This window comes from Oncorhynchus kisutch, linkage group LG4 (genome assembly GCF_002021735.2).
Source record: "Oncorhynchus kisutch isolate 150728-3 linkage group LG4, Okis_V2, whole genome shotgun sequence".
In the NCBI taxonomy this organism is placed as follows: Eukaryota; Metazoa; Chordata; class Actinopteri; order Salmoniformes; family Salmonidae; genus Oncorhynchus; species Oncorhynchus kisutch.
Window position 1 is genome coordinate 74,674,037 of NC_034177.2, and position 21,501 is coordinate 74,695,537.

The 21,501-nt window shown below is 41.6% G+C and overlaps 1 protein-coding gene across 2 annotated transcripts in view; it reads left to right on the forward strand.

Annotated features, from left to right (window-relative positions):
• Window positions 1–10,656: 10,656 nt before the first annotated feature.
• LOC109889989 (ryanodine receptor 2) overlaps window positions 10,657–21,501 on the forward strand; it is a 79,539-nt gene continuing 68,694 nt past the window's right edge. The window contains exons 1-17 of one of the 2 annotated variants that reach the window (XM_031823626.1): window positions 10,657–10,749; window positions 13,849–13,968; window positions 14,072–14,176; window positions 14,264–14,356; window positions 14,524–14,602; window positions 14,763–14,875; window positions 15,135–15,258; window positions 15,407–15,503; window positions 15,631–15,705; window positions 15,970–16,126; window positions 16,249–16,413; window positions 16,593–16,714; window positions 16,955–17,138; window positions 17,279–17,414; window positions 17,563–17,658; window positions 17,867–17,985; window positions 18,064–18,197. In XM_031823626.1, coding sequence (XP_031679486.1) covers window positions 10,702–10,749; window positions 13,849–13,968; window positions 14,072–14,176; window positions 14,264–14,356; window positions 14,524–14,602; window positions 14,763–14,875; window positions 15,135–15,258; window positions 15,407–15,503; window positions 15,631–15,705; window positions 15,970–16,126; window positions 16,249–16,413; window positions 16,593–16,714; window positions 16,955–17,138; window positions 17,279–17,414; window positions 17,563–17,658; window positions 17,867–17,985; window positions 18,064–18,197 — 1,967 coding nt within the window. In that variant the 5' untranslated portion in view covers window positions 10,657–10,701. The remainder of the gene's footprint in view (window positions 10,750–13,848; window positions 13,969–14,071; window positions 14,177–14,263; window positions 14,357–14,523; window positions 14,603–14,762; window positions 14,876–15,134; window positions 15,259–15,406; window positions 15,504–15,630; window positions 15,706–15,969; window positions 16,127–16,248; window positions 16,414–16,592; window positions 16,715–16,954; window positions 17,139–17,278; window positions 17,415–17,562; window positions 17,659–17,866; window positions 17,986–18,063; window positions 18,198–21,501) is intronic. The other variant, XM_031823627.1, reaches the window with a different exon arrangement.

The following is a 21,501-nucleotide window of genomic DNA, read 5'->3' on the forward strand; positions in this document are numbered from 1 at the left end:
CTATAAATACATGTCTTATGCTATAAAATCGTGATAAGTTTTCCCTGGCCAGGTGTAACGGATGTGAAACGGCTAGCAAGTTAGCGGTGGTGCGCGCTAAATAGCGTTTCAATCCGTGCTTGCTCTGCAAGGGCCGCGGTTTTTGTGGAGTGATGGGTAACGATGCTTCGTAGGTGACTGTTGTTGACGTGTGCATAGGTTCGCGCGAGGGTACGGTCTAAAGTTATACAGTTACACAGGCCCAGATAGGATCAGAGCACAAAGACTACCTGCAGCTGTCGTTGTAACCTGTAGGCTACAGTTGAACAGACGAAAGCACACACTAATTGTTCATGTTGGTAAATCACGATTCATAAAATGAAATAAAATTGGTGGCGTTTATGGGCTTCCAAAAAAAAAACGCTCATCACGGTAAATTATCTTATACCCACGTTTTCAGTCGCAATTATTTGCTTCTAACATGGAATGATTTGCATGATTTTGATCAAAATTAAGCCTGGTTTGTTGTAATACTGTAAGGTAGGCCTTCTGTACTTTTATATTCGTGTGAGAGGGTTAATCGTTTGTTTTTGATAGGCTAACGTTACAGTACTTGAAGACATGCTATTATAGCAACGCGGTGATTTTGTCTTGAAGCGAAACATGTAATGAGTGTAGCCTACAGACGAGAAAATAAACCCCTTTAATTGTTGAATTATTCAAGATTGTAATATGATTTGGTTGCATTATTCAATAGTGTAATACGTTTTACAAGAAAGGTTTCTGTCATTGTTGAATAGTTTGTGCTTACCGGCTAATGGATACTGTGATATTTACGGTCAATTTGAGCTGCGGTCGCGGACCAAGAATGTTCTGTTGCTAGCCACAAAAAAAGGTAAGCAAAGATTATTGATATACTGACAATATACTTGTCTCTCCTCCCTAACAATGAGAGTTTTTGTCCAGTGACACATCGGGCTGTCCTAGCTCCCGCCTATCATTTCTTTGGATTGGTGCATACATCTAATAATGTTAATACTAAAATATTCAATGAGGGTTGTTGACGTTAACCACATGTACTCAATGGAGAGCGATGCTACGCTGCTAGCTTTATTTCATGAATATGCATAGGCATCTCAAGACAACTCCAATATAAAGTGTTTTTTCTCAAAGTTGCCATCACGTGTCCTACTTATCAATGGAGTAGTAACAGCCTAAGCATGGCGTAACTTCAATTTGAGCAAATAAACCTCACTTAGCAAATAAGCAATACATTTTTTTCGACTCTCATTGACGTCCATACAAAAACTCATTGGTTGGTGACAAAAACGCCACCTGCTGGAGGGAGACAGATTTTCAGCCGAGTTGGGCCTCTTTGCCTGCTCTCTGAGGTAAAGCAAGGATTTAATGTTCATTGAAAATTAGAATTATCTTTGCCACACACCATTTTCTTATTTGCGGACAAAAGGAGTTTGGTCACACCAAAATGTTTTTTTTTTTTTTTTTTAATTTTACCTTTATTTAACCAGGTAGGCAAGTTGAGAACAAGTTCTCATTTACAATTGCGACCTGGCCAAGATAAAGCAAAGCAGTTCGACAGATAAAACGACACAGAGTTACACATGGAGTAAAAACAAACATACAGTCAATAATGCAGTATAAACAAGTCTATATACAATGTGAGCAAATGAGGTGAGAAGGGAGGTAAAGGCAAAAAAGGCCATGATGGCAAAGTAAATACAATATAGCAAGTAAAATACTGGAATGGTAGTTTTGCAATGGAAGAATGTGCAAAGTAGAAATAAAAATAATGGGGTGCAAAGGAGCAAAATAAATAAATAAATTAAAATTAAATACAGTTGGGAAAGAGGTAGTTGTTTGGGCTAAATTATAGGTGGTCTATGTACAGGTGCAGTAATCTGTGAGCTGCTCTGACAGTTGGTGCTTAAAGCTAGTGAGGGAGATAAGTGTTTCCAGTTTCAGAGATTTTTGTAGTTCGTTCCAGTCATTGGCAGCAGAGAACTGGAAGGAGAGGCGGCCAAATAAAGAATTGGTTTTGGGGGTGACTAGAGAGATATACCTGCTGGAGCGTGTGCTACAGGTGGGAGATGCTATGGTGACCAGCGAGCTGAGATTAGGGGGGACTTTACCTAGCAGGGTCTTGTAGATGACATGGAGCCAGTGGGTTTGGCGACGAGTATGAAGCGAGGGCCAGCCAACGAGAGCGTACAGGTCGCAATGGTGGGTAGTATATGGGGCTTTGGTGATAAAACGGATTGCACTGTGATAGACTGCATCCAATTTGTTGAGTAGGGTATTGGAGGCTATTTTGTAAATGACATCGCCAAAGTCGAGGATTGGTAGGATGGTCAGTTTTACAAGGGTATGTTTGGCAGCATGAGTGAAGGATGCTTTGTTGCGAAATAGGAAGCCAATTCTAGATTTAACTTTGGATTGGAGATGTTTGATATGGGTCTGGAAGGAGAGTTTACAGTCTAACCAGACACCTAAGTATTTGTAGTTGTCCACGTATTCTAAGTCAGAGCCGTCCAGAGTAGTGATGTTGGACAGGCGGGTAGGTGCAGGTAGCGATCGGTTGAAGAGCATGCATTTAGTTTTACTTGTATTTAAGAGCAATTGGAGGCCACGGAAGGAGAGTTGTATGGCATTGAAGCTTGCCTGGAGGGTTGTTAACACAGTGTCCAAAGAAGGGCCGGAAGTATACAGAATGGTGTCGTCTGCGTAGAGGTGGATCAGGGACTCACCAGCAGCAAGAGCGACCTCATTGATGTATACAGAGAAGAGAGTCGGTCCAAGAATTGAACCCTGTGGCACCCCCATAGAGACTGCCAGAGGTCCGGACAGCAGACCCTCCGATTTGACACACTGAACTCTATCAGAGAAGTAGTTGGTGAACCAGGCGAGGCAATCATTTGAGAAACCAAGAGTGTCGAGTCTGCCGATGAGGATATGGTGATTGACAGAGTCGAAAGCCTTGGCCAGATCAATGAATACGGCTGCACAGTAATGTTTCTTATCGATGGCGGTTAAGATATCGTTTAGGACCTTGAGCGTGGCTGAGGTGCACCCATGACCAGCTCTGAAACCAGATTGCATAGCAGAGAAGGTATGGTGAGATTCGAAATGGTCGGTAATCTGTTTGTTGACTTGGCTTTCGAAGACCTTAGAAAGGCACGGTAGGATAGATATAGGTCTGTAGCAGTTTGGGTCAAGAGTGTCCCCCCCTTTGAAGAGGGGGATGACTGCAGCTGCTTTCCAATCTTTGGGAATCTCAGACGACACGAAAGAGAGGTTGAACAGGCTAGTAATAGGGGTGGCAACAATTTCGGCAGATAATTTTAGAAAGAAAGGGTCCAGATTGTCTAGCCCGGCTGATTTGTAGGGGTCCAGATTTTGCAGCTCTTTCAGAACATCAGCTGAATGGATTTGGGAGAAGGAGAAATGGGGAAGGCTTGGGCGAGTTGCTGTTGGGGGTGCAGTGCTGTTGTCCGGGGTAGGAGTAGCCAGGTGGAAAGCATGGCCAGCCGTAGAAAAATGCTTATTGAAATTCTCAATTATGGTGGATTTATCAGTGGTGACAGTGTTTCCTATCTTCAGTGCAGTGGGCAGCTGGGAGGAGGTGTTCTTATTCTCCATGGACTTTACAGTGTCCCAGAACTTTTTTGAGTTAGTGTTGCAGGAAGCAAATTTCTGCTTGAAAAAGCTAGCCTTGGCTTTTCTAACTGCCTGTGTATAATGGTTTCTAGCTTCCCTGAACAGCTGCATATCACGGGGGCTGTTCGATGCTAATGCAGAACGCCATAGAATGTTTTTGTGTTGGTTAAGGGCAGTCAGGTCTGGGGAGAACCAAGGGCTATATCTGTTCCTGGTTCTAAATTTCTTGAATGGGGCATGTTTATTTAAGATGGTTAGGAAGGCATTTAAAAAAAATATCCAGGCATTCTCTACTGACGGGATGAGATCAATATCCTTCCAGGATACCCCGGCCAGGTCGATTAGAAAGGCCTGCTCGCAGAAGTGTTTCAGGGAGCGTTTTACAGTGATGAGTGGAGGTCGTTTGACCGCTGACCCATTACGGATGCAGGCAATGAGGCAGTGATCGCTGAGATCTTGGTTGAAGACAGCAGAGGTGTATTTAGAGGGGAAGTTGGTTAGGATGATATCTATGAGGGTGCCCGTGTTTGAGGCTTTGGGGAGGTACCTGGTAGGTTCATTGATAATTTGTGTGAGATTGAGGGCATCAAGTTTAGATTGTAGGATGGCTGGGGTGTTAAGCATGTTCCAGTTTAGGTCGCCTAGCAGCACGAACTCTGAAGATAGATGGGGGGCAATCAGTTCACATATGGTGTCCAGAGCACAGCTGGGGGCAGAGGGTGGTCTATAGCAGGCGGCAACGGTGAGAGACTTGTTTTTAGAGAGGTGGATTTTTAAAAGTAGAAGTTCAAATTGTTTGGGTACAGACCTGGATAGTAGGACAGAACTCTGCAGGCTATCTTTGCAGTAGATTGCAACACCGCCCCCTTTGGCAGTTCTATCTTGTCTGAAAATGTTGTAGTTTGGAATTAAAATGTCTGAATTTTTGGTGGTCTTCCTAAGCCAGGATTCAGACACAGCTAGAACATCCGGGTTGGCAGAGTGTGCTAAAGCAGTGAATAGAACAAACTTAGGGAGGAGGCTTCTAATGTTAACATGCATGAAACCAAGGCTATTACGGTTACAGAAGTCGTCAAAAGAGAGCGCCTGGGGAATAGGAGTGGAGCTAGGCACTGCAGGGCCTGGATTCACCTCTACATCGCCAGAGGAACATAGGAGGAGTAGAATAAGGGTACGGCTAAAAGCTATGAGAATTGGTCGTCTAGAACATCTGGAACATAGAGTAAAAGGAGGTTTCTGGGGGCGATAAAATAGCATCAAGGTATAATGTACAGACATGTATGGTAGGATGTGAATACAGTGGAGGTAAACCTAGGTATTGAGTGATGAAGAGAGAGATATTGTCTCTAGAAACATCGTTGAAACTAGGAGATGTCATTGCATGTGTGGGTGGTGGAACTAATAGGTTGGATAAGGTATAGTGAGCAGGACTAGAGGCTCTACAGTGAAATAAGCCAATAAACACTAACCAGAACAGCAATGGACAAGACATATTGACATTAAGGAGAGGCATGCTTAGTCGAGTGATCAAAAGGGTCCAGTGAGTGGAGAGGTTGGTTGGTGATTTAGACAGCTAGCCAGGGCATCGGTAGCAAGCTAGCATAGGATGGAGGTCTGTTGTTAGCCACCTCTTGCGTTCCGTCAGTAGATTAGTGGGGTTCCGTGTGGTAGAGGGGATTAATCCAAATCACACAACAACAACAAAAATAAAAACAATAGATATAGTTATAGAGGCCAAAGAAGAAAACATAATAATAATAATAAAAAATAAAAAAAATTGTCCGATTGTCTATTCAGATAGCAGCCGGTAAGACAGCTAACGGTTAGCAGGCCGCAGATGGGCGTTCAGGTAACGTCGCGACGGAGGAGCCAGCCGAATAACTCCTTCGGGTAGATAACGTCGGCAGTCCAGTTGTGAAGGCCCGGTGGGGCTCCGCGAAGGCAGTAAAACGGGTCCGGATAGGTGACTGCAGCCCAGGTGTGATTGATGGAACTCAGGAGTGATTGACGGAGCTTGCTAGCTCCGGAATAATTTATGTTTGCTCCGGAATCGACGAAGGCCGATAGTCACACGGATAGCAGCTAGCTAGCTGTGAGATCCGGGTATGAATGTCCAGAGAGCAGTCGAAATCCAGGGACATGGAGAGAAAAATTGGTCCGGTATGTTCCGTTCCGAGCCGCGCTGCGCCGTACAGAACTGGCGATAGATTTTCGAGCTAAAGGATAGCTGATGACCACAAACCGTGGTTAGCTGAATACTAACGATTTGCCAGTAAAGGAGCTAACTAGCTTCTGAACTAGCTTCTGGATTAGCTTCTGGCTAGTTTCAGGCTAGCTTCTTGGAGTTTCTGGCTAGCTTCTTGGAGGATTACAGATCTGAGGTAAATAATACTTTTTTATAAATATACATTGGTGAGGCGGGTTGCAGGAGAGTGTTTTGAAGATGAGTTGATGGAAAATAAAAATAAAATGTACGTGAAAAAGTTGTAAATATATATATATACAGGACACGACAAGACGAGGACAAAAGACGTCTGAACTGCTATGCCACCTTGGATACACCTCTGTATAATCAAATAAAAATTGTCTGTAAAATCTGATGTGAATATGTCCTACATTTGCTAAGATTGGCAGGGCAAGGGCTGTCAATGGTAGCATTCCTGTCGGTAGGAGCTACTGTATGCTATGCAAATCAATCTAGGCCTAGATTTATGTGGTAGTGGAGTATGGGCCTGAGGGCACACACTTAGTGTGTTGTGAAATCTGTAATGAATGTATTGTAATGTTTTTAAAATGGTTTAACTGTTTTACGGACCCCAGGAAGAGTAGCTAATAGGGATCCATAATAAATACAAAATACTGTATGAGTGTGATTATGAGCCCAAAGAGGGCCATCATCATGTGTGTAGTGATGCACTATTTCCGCTACATACAAACTATTTAATGTTGCTAAATACAGTTAGACATTAACTATAAAAATGTGTGACCCACACTGAAAAACATTTTCTTCAGCGTTAATTGATGCTAATGTCGCATACAGCGACAGTTGTTAACATATTAATATCTCAGACATATTCCCTGTAGCTCATTAAAATTGTTGTCAATATCTTCCTGCCTTTTGAGAAATGTTTGTTATCAATCCAGTATTCAAGAAAAACCTTTCTTACCTGTATCTTGTCTATGTTTCCCAGGGGAGGGGTATGTTGCTTTTGTGTGCATGTTGCCAGTGGAGTGCAGGTAGTAGTTTATGAATAAGCGTATACATTGTCGTGTCACGATGGGGTGTTTACTTTGTGAGACACATATTCATTTTTTGAGTACTTTTGTGCCAACATGGCAATGTCCCACTATGTACTTCAGATGAGAAGGCCGGGAACAGATGGTACGATATGTCAAGTTTGGTCCAATTTATTTCGCTACAGGTTATTTGCATTTGTCACACTGAGCCCAAGTGTCTTTCTTTGGAATACATGTTTTTTCTCCTTTAGTATTGAGCACACGAATGCAGTCTGAATGACTAGAAATTTAAGTTTACATTAAGTAAAATATTGTGACTTGCTTCAGCACTTTAACACTTTAAAAGTATTTTTGTGTTAGTTGAAGAAGTTTAAAATGTTTTACTCAAGTGAAGCAGTGAAATATATAGTTAAAGTTAAATATATTAAAATATCTGGTCTGATTACTTTGACAGACTACTATATCAACCTTGGTGTCTCACCTAACTGTCTTATGTTGAATCCACTAATGTAAGCTCTGCTAAATGACTAAAATGTACAAATGTTACCTTATTATTTTTGGAGTGTCGGGCAGTTAGATCACATATTTCATCACAAACAACTACACTCAGACTACTACACATTTAATCAAAAGGAATTAGAAAAGGGGCACTTAGTCTGGTACAGTTTCATTGCCATGGCCATTCATACTGTACTGAATACTGAATATCCACTGTTAATATGGATATATTCAATAACAAACCATTTGTACTCTTTCTCTGCTGTTGATTAATTTCCTAGTATTTTTCTCACTTCCCCTATGTCAGATTGTTACAGTACTACTGCTGCTCAACTTACTGTATGGTTTGAAACTTAACGTAATATATTCTAATTATAATACACTAATTATTCTGTGATAATAACCAGCAACATACACAGTTAAAACATGTTTGTTTTTTTGAAAAGGTCAAACTGACACAATTATCCAAAATAAAATATCATCATGGCTGCGCCTCTGCATGCATGCAATACACCCTCCAGATTTATGCTGCAATCAATTCTGAAATTTTGCATGGCAATATGCAATGATTTTATCCAATTGTCTTGAAAATGTGCCGATGAGGGGGATATAGTTTGTTGACGTGTGGCTTGATTGAACCATATATTGCGAGCCTTGTTTTTGTACTGCTGTGATGGGTCAGTTTTGTGCAATAATATTGAGATGATTTGACTGTTTTATGCAGAAATGGTGTGGGATTGGTAAAATTTGCAAGCCCTCGCATTGAGATCGCAGAATTGCAGAATCCTGGAGGCACTGATATATGATCATTCCGATTGATTCATACTATGACAGATCATCAGTTTATGAACTCTACGGGTTTGGAGAGGCACTTCTCACTATCATGCCTGTTGGTTTGTGGCCTCTCTATCACTCCCTCTCTGCCTGTTTGTCTGTTCATGATAACAACAAACAAAGTCTTAACACATGGAACACACCTTCATGACCCATAATTACTGTGATGAAGTTCAAGACCTTAAAGCACTCAAATTTTCCAGATAGTTTGCCAGGAGTAATATGCAGGCAGTTTCCAAGAACCTTACTTACAGTCATTTGAACTTCTTTGAATAAAACTCTTGTGCCCTCTTTCTTTCTGTTCTTGACTGGTGGCACATTAATTAGACAGTGATTGTGCAATTAATTATGTAGCTAGCAAGTATTCTTGGCCTCAAAACATTCACTATCAGTTTTTAACACAGTCAGAACTACCCAGCATTAGCGTGGGTAATGTGCAATCACTGGAGAACAAACTGGATGAGCTCCTGTTTGAGGCTATCCTATCAATGGGACCTGAAACACTGTAATATCTTATGTTTCTTGTGGCTGAACGAGGACATGAATATACCAGTCAAAAGTTTGGACACACCTACTAATTCAAGGGTTTTTCTTTGTTTTGACTATTTTCTACATTGTAGAATAATAGTGAATACATCAAAACTATGAAATAACATATATGGAATTATGTAGTAACCAAAAAAGTTTTAAACAAATCTAAATATATTTTATATTTGAGATTCTTCAAAGTAGCCACCCTTTGCCTTTATGACAGCTTTGCAAACTCTTGGCATTCTCTCAACCAGCTCCATGATGTAGCTACCTGGAATGCATTTCAATTAACAGGTGTGCCTTGTTAAAAGATAATTTGTGGATTTTCTTTCCTTCTTAATGCATTTGAGCCAATCAGTTGTGACGATGTCTCGCTGGTTTTGCTATGCATTGTCAAGACCGAATGGTAAGATGAAGGGAGAAGGGGCGTGTCTCTTGATTAACAACAGCTGGTGTGTGATCTCTAATGTTAATAAGGAAGTTTTAAGTTTTTGCTAACCTGATTTAGAATACCTCATAATAAGCTGCAGACTATACTATTTACTATGAGAATGTTCATCTATATTTTTCATAGCTGTCTGTTTAACACTACAAACTGATGCTGGCACTAAGACCACACTCAAAGAGCTGTATAGGACCATAAGCAAACAAGAAAATGCACATTCAGAGGTGGCATTTTTCATGGCCGGTGATTTTAATGCAGGGAAACTGAAGTCCATTTTACTACATTTTTACAAGCATGTCACCTGGTGAACTAGACAAAACCTCGAGGGGACAATGACACAACATCCCCAAAATGTCCTAAAAACGTCCTCTGGGACCAATCAGTAACTAGACAAAACTTCCAGGGGAACATGACATAATGTCTTTAGGCAACCATTTTGTGATGTGCCAGGGACGTCGTAACGACTTATTATTGCTTGCAGGGTATCACCCGTAGCACATGTTCATAGCTATGAAATTATTTGAAAGGCTGGTCATGGTTCACATCAACACCATCATCCCAAACACCCTGGACCCCTTCCAATTCGTATACCGCCCCAACAGATCCACAGATGATGCAATCGCTATTGCACTCCACATTGCCATCGCCCACCTGGACAAAAGGAATACCTATGTAAGAATGCTGTTGAGCTCTCCCCGTAGATTTTGCGGTGACATAGTGTCCCCATGAGTGACAGAACACTGAGCCAATCACTGAGCAACTAGAGAACATTACCAACCCCTACACTCTGTTTTTTTCTGCTGGCTGCTCCACCACTACAGAAAGCACTGAGCTAGGCTGAAACACCTGCATGTTGAAGCTGCTTAATAACTCAAGAAAGCAAAATAGAGACCATATTTGTATGCGGCTTTATTAACTCAAACGTTTTTTTGTAACTTAAAAAAAGACATTTTTTACATTGTTTGCAAACTGATATGTGACATGTATTAATTCCAAAATAACATGCAAAACAGGCACACACAAAAAACGGTGGGGTTCAAAACAGGTGAGGTCACCCTGAATGAAGAGCTGCCACTTATAACAATAAATCATTTTTCAAATATTTAAAGTGGGAACTTTTGCTGTGGCAAGTCTTATTCATTAGGCCTACTCTGCACTATTCAATAAAACGTCTTGCCTCATGTGTTATAGGGCTACCTGTCCTATCACCTCCCTTGGCTGCCTGTGAGATATTGTGCGCCTTGACAATGAGAGACGTGGGTGGCCAAGCTATTGAGCAACAATACATTTAGCATATTGCGCTTTTAATGCACGGAATTGCGCAGGTTGTTCGATGCTTGTGCGTGGTCGTGGACAGTGGTAGACTGTAGCCTATTTTTACCTGCCAAGCGCGCGCTGGGTCAAAACTGATAAAGGCGCCACCCAATGAGCGTTGGTCAATCTCACTGATTATTTTTCAACTAGGCCTTCTACAGACAGTGAACTGCTTTACATATTCTGACATGGCTGAATCAGGAGAAAGCGAAGATGAAATCCAATTTCTACGTACGGTAAGTAGGCTAATGCTACGGAGTATTTAACTCTGGCGGTGGCATTTGCGGCAAAGTTGGAAGAAGGTTTGGTTTTGCAGGGCATCGATACGGTAGCCAGAAAAAGACACATTTACAGGTGTATTGTAATAATCACTGGGACGTTTGGCCACAATTGTCAGGTGTAACGTTACATGCTTTTTTAGTTGTTAACTTTTTCGAACGGTCACTCACTTGTTTGAAAGTTACTTAAACAAATAAGAAAAGCCAAACCTTTGTTTTCATGATAGAGTTTAGAGTAGAAACTTAACTTTTTTGTCTATTTGAAAGTTACTAGGATGTATTGAATTAGTATTACTTGTCTTTAAAACGAACTGTGTGTTGGCTACCATGACATGTTTTGTTTGCTAAGGAAACAAGAGTTACAGAATTGTTACTCTCTCTAATTGCTCTCCTCTCATTTGAGCGAATAACAACAACCATTTGTCTATTTTTCTGTCACTCTTGACAAATTAATTGTTACCCTTTACTCCAAATTCAAACTCATTAACCTATTTTTGTAGAAATGTATTCGTTTATTTTTTTTTCTGTGCAACTACATAGGCTACAGTAAATTGAGCTTAAGCGTTTGTTCTATTTTTAACTGTATTTTCAACCACAGAGAATGATGGAGGCCTATCATTCTGTGTGGTTGTGAGTCCTCTCAGGGCTTGGTATCTCAGCTCTCTGATAAAGACATGTCACTAGTGGAGTGCTGGTTGATGCTGTGTGGGACAGTCACATGCTTCGGTTGACTGGTGAGGGCTATGGTGACAGGTACTGGTGAGGGCATTTTGGTCTCTCAGCCCATACTAAAAGTTTCAGAAACTAAGTATGCAGTTCATTTTCAGTGTTTCCCCTATGATTGTTTTTAGCAGTGGTGGCAAAATTGAGAGAACATTTGCCAAAGAACATGTGCAGTTTAAAGCTAATTTCCTGCAATTCTACACATTTTGTCTTACATTTTGGCTTACGCTGTGTTCCTTCAGTGCCTGAACTAAGAATGCCTGAATTTAAAATATATTGAGATTTTTTGTCTCTGGTGTACACAATACCCTATAATGTCAAAGTTGAATTAGGTTTTTATAAATGTGTACAAATTCATTTAAAATGAAAAGCTGAAATGTCTTGAGTCAATAAGTATTCAACCCCTTTGTTATGGCAAGCCTAAATAAGTTCATCAGTAAAAATGTGCTTAAACAAGTCACATAATAAGCCCAATTTTTCTGTTTTTGATATTGTTAAAAAACGTTTGAAATATCCAATAAATGTCGTTCCACTTCATGATTGTGTCCCACTTGTTGTTGATTCTTCACAAAGAAATACAGTTTTATATCTTTATGTTTGAAGCCTGAAATGTGGCAAAAGGTCGCAAAGTTCAAGGGGGCCGAATACTTTCGCAAGGCACTGTATACAATTATCTGTAACGTCTCCCAGTCGAGGAGTGAATTTCAAAGATTCAACCACAAAGAACATGGAGGTTTTCCAATGCCTCGCAAAGAAGGGCACCTATTGGTAGATGGGTACAAATTAAAAAAAAGCAGACATTGAATATCCCTTTGAGCAGGGTGAAGTTATTAATTACAATTTGGATGGACTATCAATACACACAGTCACCACAAAGAGACAGGCGTCCTTCCTAACATAGTGGCCGGAGAGGAAGGAAACTACTCAGGGATTTCACCATGAGGCCAATGGTAACTTTAAAATGACTGTGATAGAAGAAAACTGAGGATGGATTAACAACATTGTAGTTACACCACAATATTAACCTAATTGACAGAGTGAAAAGAAGGAAGCCTGTACAGAATAAAAATATTCCAAAACATGCATCCTGTTTGCAACAAGCCACTAAAGTTCTAATGCAAAAAATTTGAGAATGCAATTCACTTTTTTCCCTGAATACAAAGTTATATGTTTGGGGAAAATCCAATCCAATAGATTACTGAGTACCACTCTCCATATTTTCAAGCATAGTGGTATCTGCGTATGCTTGTAATTGTTGGAGTTTTTCAGGAGAAAAAATAAATGGAATGGATCTAAGCAACAGCAAAATCCTAGAGGAAAACCTGGTTCAGTCTGCTTTCCACCAGACATTGGGAAATGAATTCACCTTTCAGCAGGACAGTAGCCTGAGTTGCTTACCAAGAAGACAGTGAATGTTCCTGAGTTTCCGAGTTACAGTTTTGACTTAAATCGACTTGAAAATCTATGAACTTGAAGAATTTTGAAAATAATAATGGGCAAATGTTGTGCAATCCAGCTCTAAGAGACTTACCCAGAAAAACTCACAGATCGCTGCCAAAGGTGCTTCAACAAATTATTGACTCAGGGGTGTGAATACTGTATTTCTGGTTTTAGTCATTTAAGTTTACACTGAACACATTTGACCAACTATTATATTTTTTTACCATGTTTTTTGGAGGGGTGGCAATAATTTAGAAGTGGTGGCCCGCTGCTGTTAAATTAATATGGGGAAAAACTGATTTGGCTGTGGCCCTTATCTCTGCTCGTAAAGAACTTGTGATGGGCCATGTTAGCCTCTCTGCCCTGACCTGACTGACTCTGCAATGCATGATTGAGGTTAGGATCAAATTCAGACCCTTTGAAAGCTTATGGGATATTGACCATTTTTTATTTATGGCCTGAGTGGAAAGGGCATTCTTGACCCCAGCCAGCTCTGAGCCCTCTTCCTTATTCAGTTAGGTCCCTAAGTGGTTCTACTGTGCAGCGGGACTGATAAAGTCCAGAGTTTGCTGATAGTAGACTGGAATGGAGTGTGAGGCAGGGGTCAGACAACACAGTGACACCTCAATGGTGGCATCATGCCCTGGGAACTGAGAGGTGTTCCAGTCTGGCTGCTAGTCCCTCCTCTCCAGTCTCTCAGCTCTCCTTATATGGCTGTGACCTGATTTAGGGTTAATCTCTCACTGTTATACAATGTTGAAGTACTGTCTAAGTTCATTTTACAGCATGAAATTATTTCTGTCAGTTTCATTGGATGTTTTTCAGGTGAAAACAACTAGCTCACAATATTTATTAACAGCGATGTGGTCTACTATGTGCCCCTGCCTCTGACAGAATGATGAGGTGGTGCTGCAGTGCATCTTCACATCCCAACAGGAGCATCTGAAACTGTGCCTGGCTGCAGAGGGCTTTGGCTGCAGACTCTGCTGTCTGGAGTCCACCTCCAACTGCAAGGTAAAGCTTCATCCCACAGCATGGTCTTTGGAATCAGAGAATGCCAGATCAGAGGATTGATAAGAGTCTGATTAATCAGGAGTATGTGCACTGTGTTCCCCAGAATGTTCCTCCAGACCTGTCGGTGTGTTCATTTGTGCTGGCCCAGTGTCTGTCTGTCAGAGCTCTGCAGGAGATGCTGGCTAACAGGGAGGACCAAGCAGCAGGGGTGAGCTAACAGCTTGGGTCTCATTCTAGCCTATAATGGATTTCTGTGAAGTCATGGTTCATGGTTGTGTTCTAATAAGAGCTGTAGTTATGTTGTGTTGTGCAGGCTGGTCAGGGAGGTGGTCATCGCACCCTCCTCTACGGTCATGCTGTACTGCTCATACACTCCTACAGCAGGATGGTGAGCTTTCTCAACCAATCACAGTATCTCTCTGGAGAACTAAGACTTTTAATTTTGGTTGTGTAAATCCCATGAGGAAACCTGTGTGTTTGATTATGCCGTTTATTCCAGTCATAAGGGGTTGTTCAAGGTTTAAATGGACCTTTCTACGTTTTCTTCTTCTTCAGTATCTTTGCTGTTTGTCCACATCCCAGTCTTCGACAGATAAGCTAGCGTTTGATGTTGGTCTGCAGGATGATAAAACAGGTATTTCACATCATTTTAAAGATGTGTTCCAGTGCTTGGTGGAACATCAGAAAGTGCTTGTTTTTGATGATGTTTAGATATCAATTCAGTAGGCCTATGAGTAGTATTCCCTTTGTTCTGGCAATCAACCACATTCCTTACAAATTACCTGTGTGTCCAGGTGAGGCATGCTGGTGGACCATTCACCCTGCATCCAAGCAGAGGTCAGAGGGGGAGAAGGTCCGTGTCGGGGACGACCTCATCCTGGTCAGTGTGTCATCTGAGAGATACCTGGTGAGTTACCAGAGAAGTGCACAAAGAGATATAATGAGATGGCAGACAAGGCAGGTACCCTTCAAAGAGGAGAGAAATAGCTAACGTGCTAATGTTTGAATAAACTTCAATAGTGTCTGAAATAGACCCCAGAATAATAGCAGCCACTTTATGGATGGTTTATTTAGAAACGGTTTCCATTATGTGAAATCCTTGTTAATCCTGATCTCTCTTGATGCTCCATAACTGTCATGATCTTGTCTTGGTTGTTTCCCTGCAGCATTTGTCCTATGGGAGTGTGATAGACAATACGAGTGAGAGTGGCAGCCTTATTGTGGACGCAGCCTTCCAGCAGACCCTCTGGAGGGTCGCCCCCATCTGTTCTGGGAGTGGAGTTGCTCAAGGCAGGTTACCTCTTTCTGTCATTACAAAGAACACAACCTAAATGCACATTACAACCCCTGACATTTTGGGAGTGTACTGTATATGGGATATTATTACGTGTTATTTCTTGATTGTAATCCTTGACTTTCCTTTGTGTGCTAAACGTAGGGTATCTGAAGGGCGGGGACACATTGAGGCTGCTGCATGGACACACAGACGAATGTCTGACTGTCCCGTCTACAGATCAGGGGGAGGAGCTACGCAAGTAAGTCCCAGAATCACACCCATACACACGACCAAGCATTTTGATGATTTAAATGCTCCCAATCATTCACTCAGGCAAGCCTGTGCTCTCTCATCGCTCATTCTCTTGCGCTCTCTCATTTCCTTAGGGTGGTGCACTACGAGGGTGGAGCAGTGTCTAGTCATGCCCGCTCTCTCTGGAGGCTGGAGATCCTTCGTGTTGCGTAAGTCTCTCACATCTTTTTCCCATACCTTTCTTTCATAGAGATTTTCCAAAACCACCCCATAAAATGCAGGCATGTGTATCTATGGTCGTTAAAGATACGCTCACTTGTATTTGGTCAGGTAGAGTGGTAACGGTGAGATGAGGCAAAAATAATCATAAGATTTGAGTGTGGACAGCATTCTTCCCTCTCCTTACCGCTCCATGCACTTACTGCATACTGACTGAGCTCTAGCTGACTGAGCATATCAACTATTTCCAACAGCTGGAGTAGTAGCCACACACGCTGGGGTCAGCCATTCAGGCTCCGCCATGTCACCACAGGGAGGTACTTGAGTCTGACCGAGGAGAGAGGCCTTCACCTGGTGGACAGGGAGAGGGCCGACGTGAAGTCCACATCCTTCTGCTTCCGACCCTCCAAGGTCTGAGGTCAAATGCCAAATTCATAGTTTTTTGCCTACCCCAAATACATAGGCCAAATCGGATAACCAGTGGTGTCAATTGTTGATGTTGATCAGAATTACAATTCCATATCACTCTTTAGGAGAAGCTAGAATGTGGCCCAAAGAAGGACACTGATGGTATGGGTGCCTCAGAGATCAAGTATGGAGACTCCTTGTGCTACGTCCAGCATGTGGACTCTGGTCTGTGGCTCACCTACCAAGCCATTGATGCCAAGTGTGCCCGCTTGGGAGCGGTGCAGCGCAAGGTAATATAGTGTATTTTTCCAGTACTCATTTCTGCTGAACTTCATCACACTGTAGGCTTACTCAGTATTTGAGTCATTGCTTGGACATATGCGTAGCTTTTAGTTGTAGACTTTTTTTTCTGTTAAATGTGTACTGTATTGTGTTTTATTGTCACATTGTCCTATGACCTTTTCTCCAGGCCATTATGCACAGTGAGGGTCACATGGATGATGGTCTGAGCCTGTCCCGTTCTCAGTGGGAGGAGTCCCATACGGCCAGACTCATCCGCAGCACCGTCCTCCTCTTCACAGGCTTCATCAGGTAGGCCATCATACAGCCCTCTGAAACCTGGATAACTGGGTTCCCCCGGTGAGGGATTTAGTTGAGGAAACAGTGTGATTGGTTGAGCGTGCAGAGTGTAAATGATGGAGCCATTGTGTAGTTTGTGGCCATTTGGGCTCGTATTAGCAAGGCCTGGACAAAAAATCTATACATTTGGAAATGTAAAATGTTCTAATTCAATATTTTCTATATTCTCTCAATCTCCTCTCTTGTTTTTAGGAGACTTGATGGTCTCAGTCAGCGAGCGAACATCCCCTCCTTCAACCTGCCACTGGGAACAGTGGCCCTAAGTTTGCAGGATCTGATTGGCTACTTCCAGCAACCTGGGGAGGGGCTAGGACATGAGGCTAGGCAGAACAGTGTGCGAGATCTGAAGAACAGACAGAATCTATTTCAAGAGGAGGTAATAGTGGATTTCTTTAGCCTTGGGGCCCTTGAATCTATTGTCTCTAGAAGTGCCATGACAAAATACATTTTCTGCATTTGTATGGTTCAAGGATGTTTTTGTTCGGAAATGTGCTATTTTATCTCTTTCTCTTTCAGGGGGTCATCGGTTTAGTTCTTGACTGCATTGACCGTTTACACCTATACAGCAGTGCCTCTCATTTTGCTACAGCTGCTGGGAAGGAGGCAGGAGATGACTGGGAGAACATCCTCAACTCCTTCTATGAACTACTGGGTGAGAATGACCCACTCAGCATCAAATACTCTGTATAAGAACTTCATGCACCCCACATTCGAGTGACTTTAAAAAGTATGCTTGGGAAATCTGTACAGATCTACAAGTAATCCTACAATCACATCCTTTGTTTTCTATTCCCCTCCAGCTGCTCTTATCAGGGGAAATCGCAGGAACTGTGCCCAGTTCTCAAGCTCCCTGGACTGGCTGGTGAGCAGGCTGGAGAGACTGGAGGCCTCCACTGGTCAGTGCATCATTTTGGGGTTCTACTTTTACCCTCTTAGGACAAGAATGGTTCCTTTCAGAAAAACCACATGATTTCACGTGAAAACATGTGTTTTTGGAACACTTCACATGTGGTCACGTGAAATACATGTGTTTTTTCCATAAAGGGGTGACACACATTAGATTTTACATGTAGATGCTGCCACTAAGTTGTGTCTGTTGTGTAGGTGTCTTGGAGGTTTTACACTGTGTCCTTGTGGAGAGTCCTGAGACTCTCAACTTTATAAGGGAAGGACACATTAAATCCATCATCTCTCTACTCGATAAGCATGGGCGGAACCATAAGGTACATACACTACAGTACCATTTCTCTGTTAAATAATTGTTTTATTGACATATTAACCTGTGTATGGTTTTATCCTAGGTCCTGGATGTGCTGTGTTCTCTTTGTGTGTGTCATGGTATGGCAGTGCGTTCCAACCAGCATCTGATCTGTGATAATCTGCTACCAGAGCGAGACCTGCTTCTCCAGACTCGCCTCGTCAACCAGGTCACAAGGTACACAACCATTATTCACCTTCTGACTCACACTGACATTTCCATTCGTTAATACATACAGTTGAAGTCAGAAGTTTACATACACCTTAGCCAAATACATTTAAACTCAGTTTTTCACAATTCCTGACATTTAATCCTTGTAAAAATTCCCTGTCATTTAGGATCACCACTTTATTCTAAGAATGTGAAATGTCAGAAAAATAGTTGAATGATTTATCTCTGCTTTTCTTTCTTTCATCACATTCCCAGTGGGTTAGAAGTTTACATACACTCAATTAGTATTTGGTAGCATTGCCTTTAAATGGTTTAACTTGAGTCAAACGTTCTGGGTAGCCTTCCCACAATAAGAATTTTGGCCCATTCCTCCTGACAGAGCTTGTGTAAATGAGTCAGGTTTGTAGGCCTCCTTTCTTGCACACGCTTTTTCAGTTCTGCCCACACATTTTCTATAGGGTTGAGGTCAGGGCTTTGTGATGGCCACTCCAATACCTTGACTTTGTTGTCTTGAAGATATTTTTCCACAACTTTGGAAGTATGCTTCGGGTCATTGTCCATTTGGAAGACCCATTTGTGACCAAGCTTTAACTCTTGCGCTTGGGATGTTGCTTCAATATATCCACATAATTTTCCTGCCTCATGATGCTGTCTATTTTGTGAAGTGCACCAGTCCCACCTGCAACAAAGCACCTCCACAACATGATGCTGCCACTTCCGTGCTTCACGGTTGGGATGGTGTTCTTCGGCTTGCAAGCATCCCCCTTTTTCCTCGAAACATAACGCTGGTCATTATGGCTAAACAGTTCTATTTTTGTTTCATCAGACCAGGGGACATTTTCCAAAAAGAATGATCTTTGTCCCCATGTGCAGTTGCAAACTGTAGTCTGGCTTTTTTATGGTGGTTTTGGAGCAGTGGCTTCTTCCTTGCTGAGCGGCCTTTCAGGATATGTCGATATAGGACTCGTTTAACTGTGGATATAGTTACTTTTGTACCTGTTTAATCCAGCATCTTCACAAGGTCCTTTGCTGTTGTTCTGGGATTGATTTGCACTTTTCACACCAAAGTACGTTCATCTCAAGGAGACAGAACGCTTCTCCTTCATGAGCGGTATGACGGCTGCGTGGTCCCATGGTATTTATACTTGCTCACTATTGTTTGTACAGATGAACGTGGTACCTTCAGTTGTTTGGAAATTGTTCCCAAGGATCAACCAGACTTCTGGAGGTCTAAAAAAAAGAATTCTGATGTCTTGGCGCTTTCTTTTGATTTTCCCATGATGTCAAGCAAAGAGGCACTGAGTTTGAAGGTAAGCCTTGAAATACATCCACAGGTACACCTCCAATTGAATCAAATGATGTCAATTAGCCTATCAGAAGTTTCTAAAGCCATGACATAATTTTCTGGAATTTTTTCAACTTAGTGCATGTAAACTTCTGACCCACTGGACTTGTGATACAGTGAATTATAAGTGAAATAATCTGTAAACAATTGTTGGAAACATTACTTGTGTCATGCACAAAGTAGATGTAGTAAACCGACTTGCCAAAAACTATAGTTTCTAAACAAGACATTTGTGGAGTGGTTGCGAAACGAGTTTTAATGACTCCAACCTAAGTGTATGTAAACTTCTGACTTCAACTGTACATTATATTCCCAAGTATTGCCATGGTTATTTAAAGAAAAACAGCTTTTGTGAAAGTGTCACCTTAACACCTTATTTCGTTACATGTAGATTGTGACTAGTAATTTGACAGGATCTCAGCTGTCAATGATTTATGGAGTTAGTGAAACCAAAACATGACATTCTGTTGATTAACCATTTATAATTCAGAATTGACAAGGGATGTTTCTGTGGTAGTAAACTACCTTATATTTTAAAATATATATTTTTTATTCCTTCTCACCACCCCTCTCTGTTTCTGTCAATTCACCATTACTTAGGAAACCACCCGGTGAAGATTTTCCCTTTCTTACCCTTGATATTCTCGTTTTCCATTTCAACACGTGACTGCTCTTCATCTTCTGAGCTTTCAAAGGCAGATTCACAAGCAACGTCTCTGTCACTCCCACAGCTCTTCATTTTTTCACAGCTCACCTGCTCCTTCTCTCTGCTCTTAATGCTCCCACAGCCCTTGTCAATCTTCCTCTTCTTAAATGTTGTTCTGCTTTGCTTGGTCCCCCTATCTCCTCTCCTTCATCTTCATTACTTTTTCTCCATCCCTGCAAGGCTCAGATGCTCCCTCCATCTCTCACACCATCACTTATTTCTCTAGAGGTCCCAGCCTCTTCTTCTCTCATCTCCTCCGCCATTTTCTCCATCTCCAACCTCCTCTTTTCTTCTTGTACCCTTTGATCGAGGGAACTCTGGAGACCATCCCTCTTCCTGCCCAACTCCCTCTTTATCTTCATCTCCCTTTTTTAGTTTCTCTCCATTTCTGCCCCCTGTCTCCCTGATCTCGGCAATAGTCTCAATTTCACTCATTCTCCTGTCTTCTCTGTCTCCTTTCCTCTACCTTCCTTAAAAAATATTTAAGGGATAATCAATGATGGTCTATGCGTTCTCTGGAACATGATGAATGACGTGGAGTTGAACCAACCTTCCACGGAGTTGTATTATTTTCCAGAGAACGCATAGAGCCCTGAGTTGATTATCCCTTTTATACCATGGCTATAATTTAACACATTTGCCACTAGAAATGTGTTCATTTGCAGGTAGAAATGTGTTCAACATCCACTGTAGCTAACAAGTTTCTAGATAGGGACAGTTGTTGCCTTGGTTACCAAACAAACAGACCTGCTAGTTTAGCTAACCATCAATCAAATGGCAATAATGTTTTCAGTTTTACTTTTGCTTTCAAAAGCAGCTTAGACATAGAACATGTATGAGCTATAGCCATTGAATTGTGTCGTACAATATACTGTGCGTTATAGGGAGGTAATGCATGCTCCAAAATGCCCTTCAATCCAATCAGAAATGAGTATTCAACAATGCCATGTTATAAAATTATGATATGATATGGTACACATTTCAGAGATGTCGTGAAAGTAATGATGACCATACCAATGCCAGTGACCACACTTACATCATTCACCATCAAATATACAAAGATGAGAATTTGATTGAAATTAGTTATCATATTTTTATGATAATTTAAAAATGATTATATGAAACCATGTGGCTAAGGAAATAGAAAATGCCATCAGGAAGAGAGCAGAACTGCTGTTTTCCCGTGATTAGAAGTATTGTTGTACATTGAGTGCTTGTCAGAATGCATATTTCCCTCCCTATGGCACTTGTAACTTGAA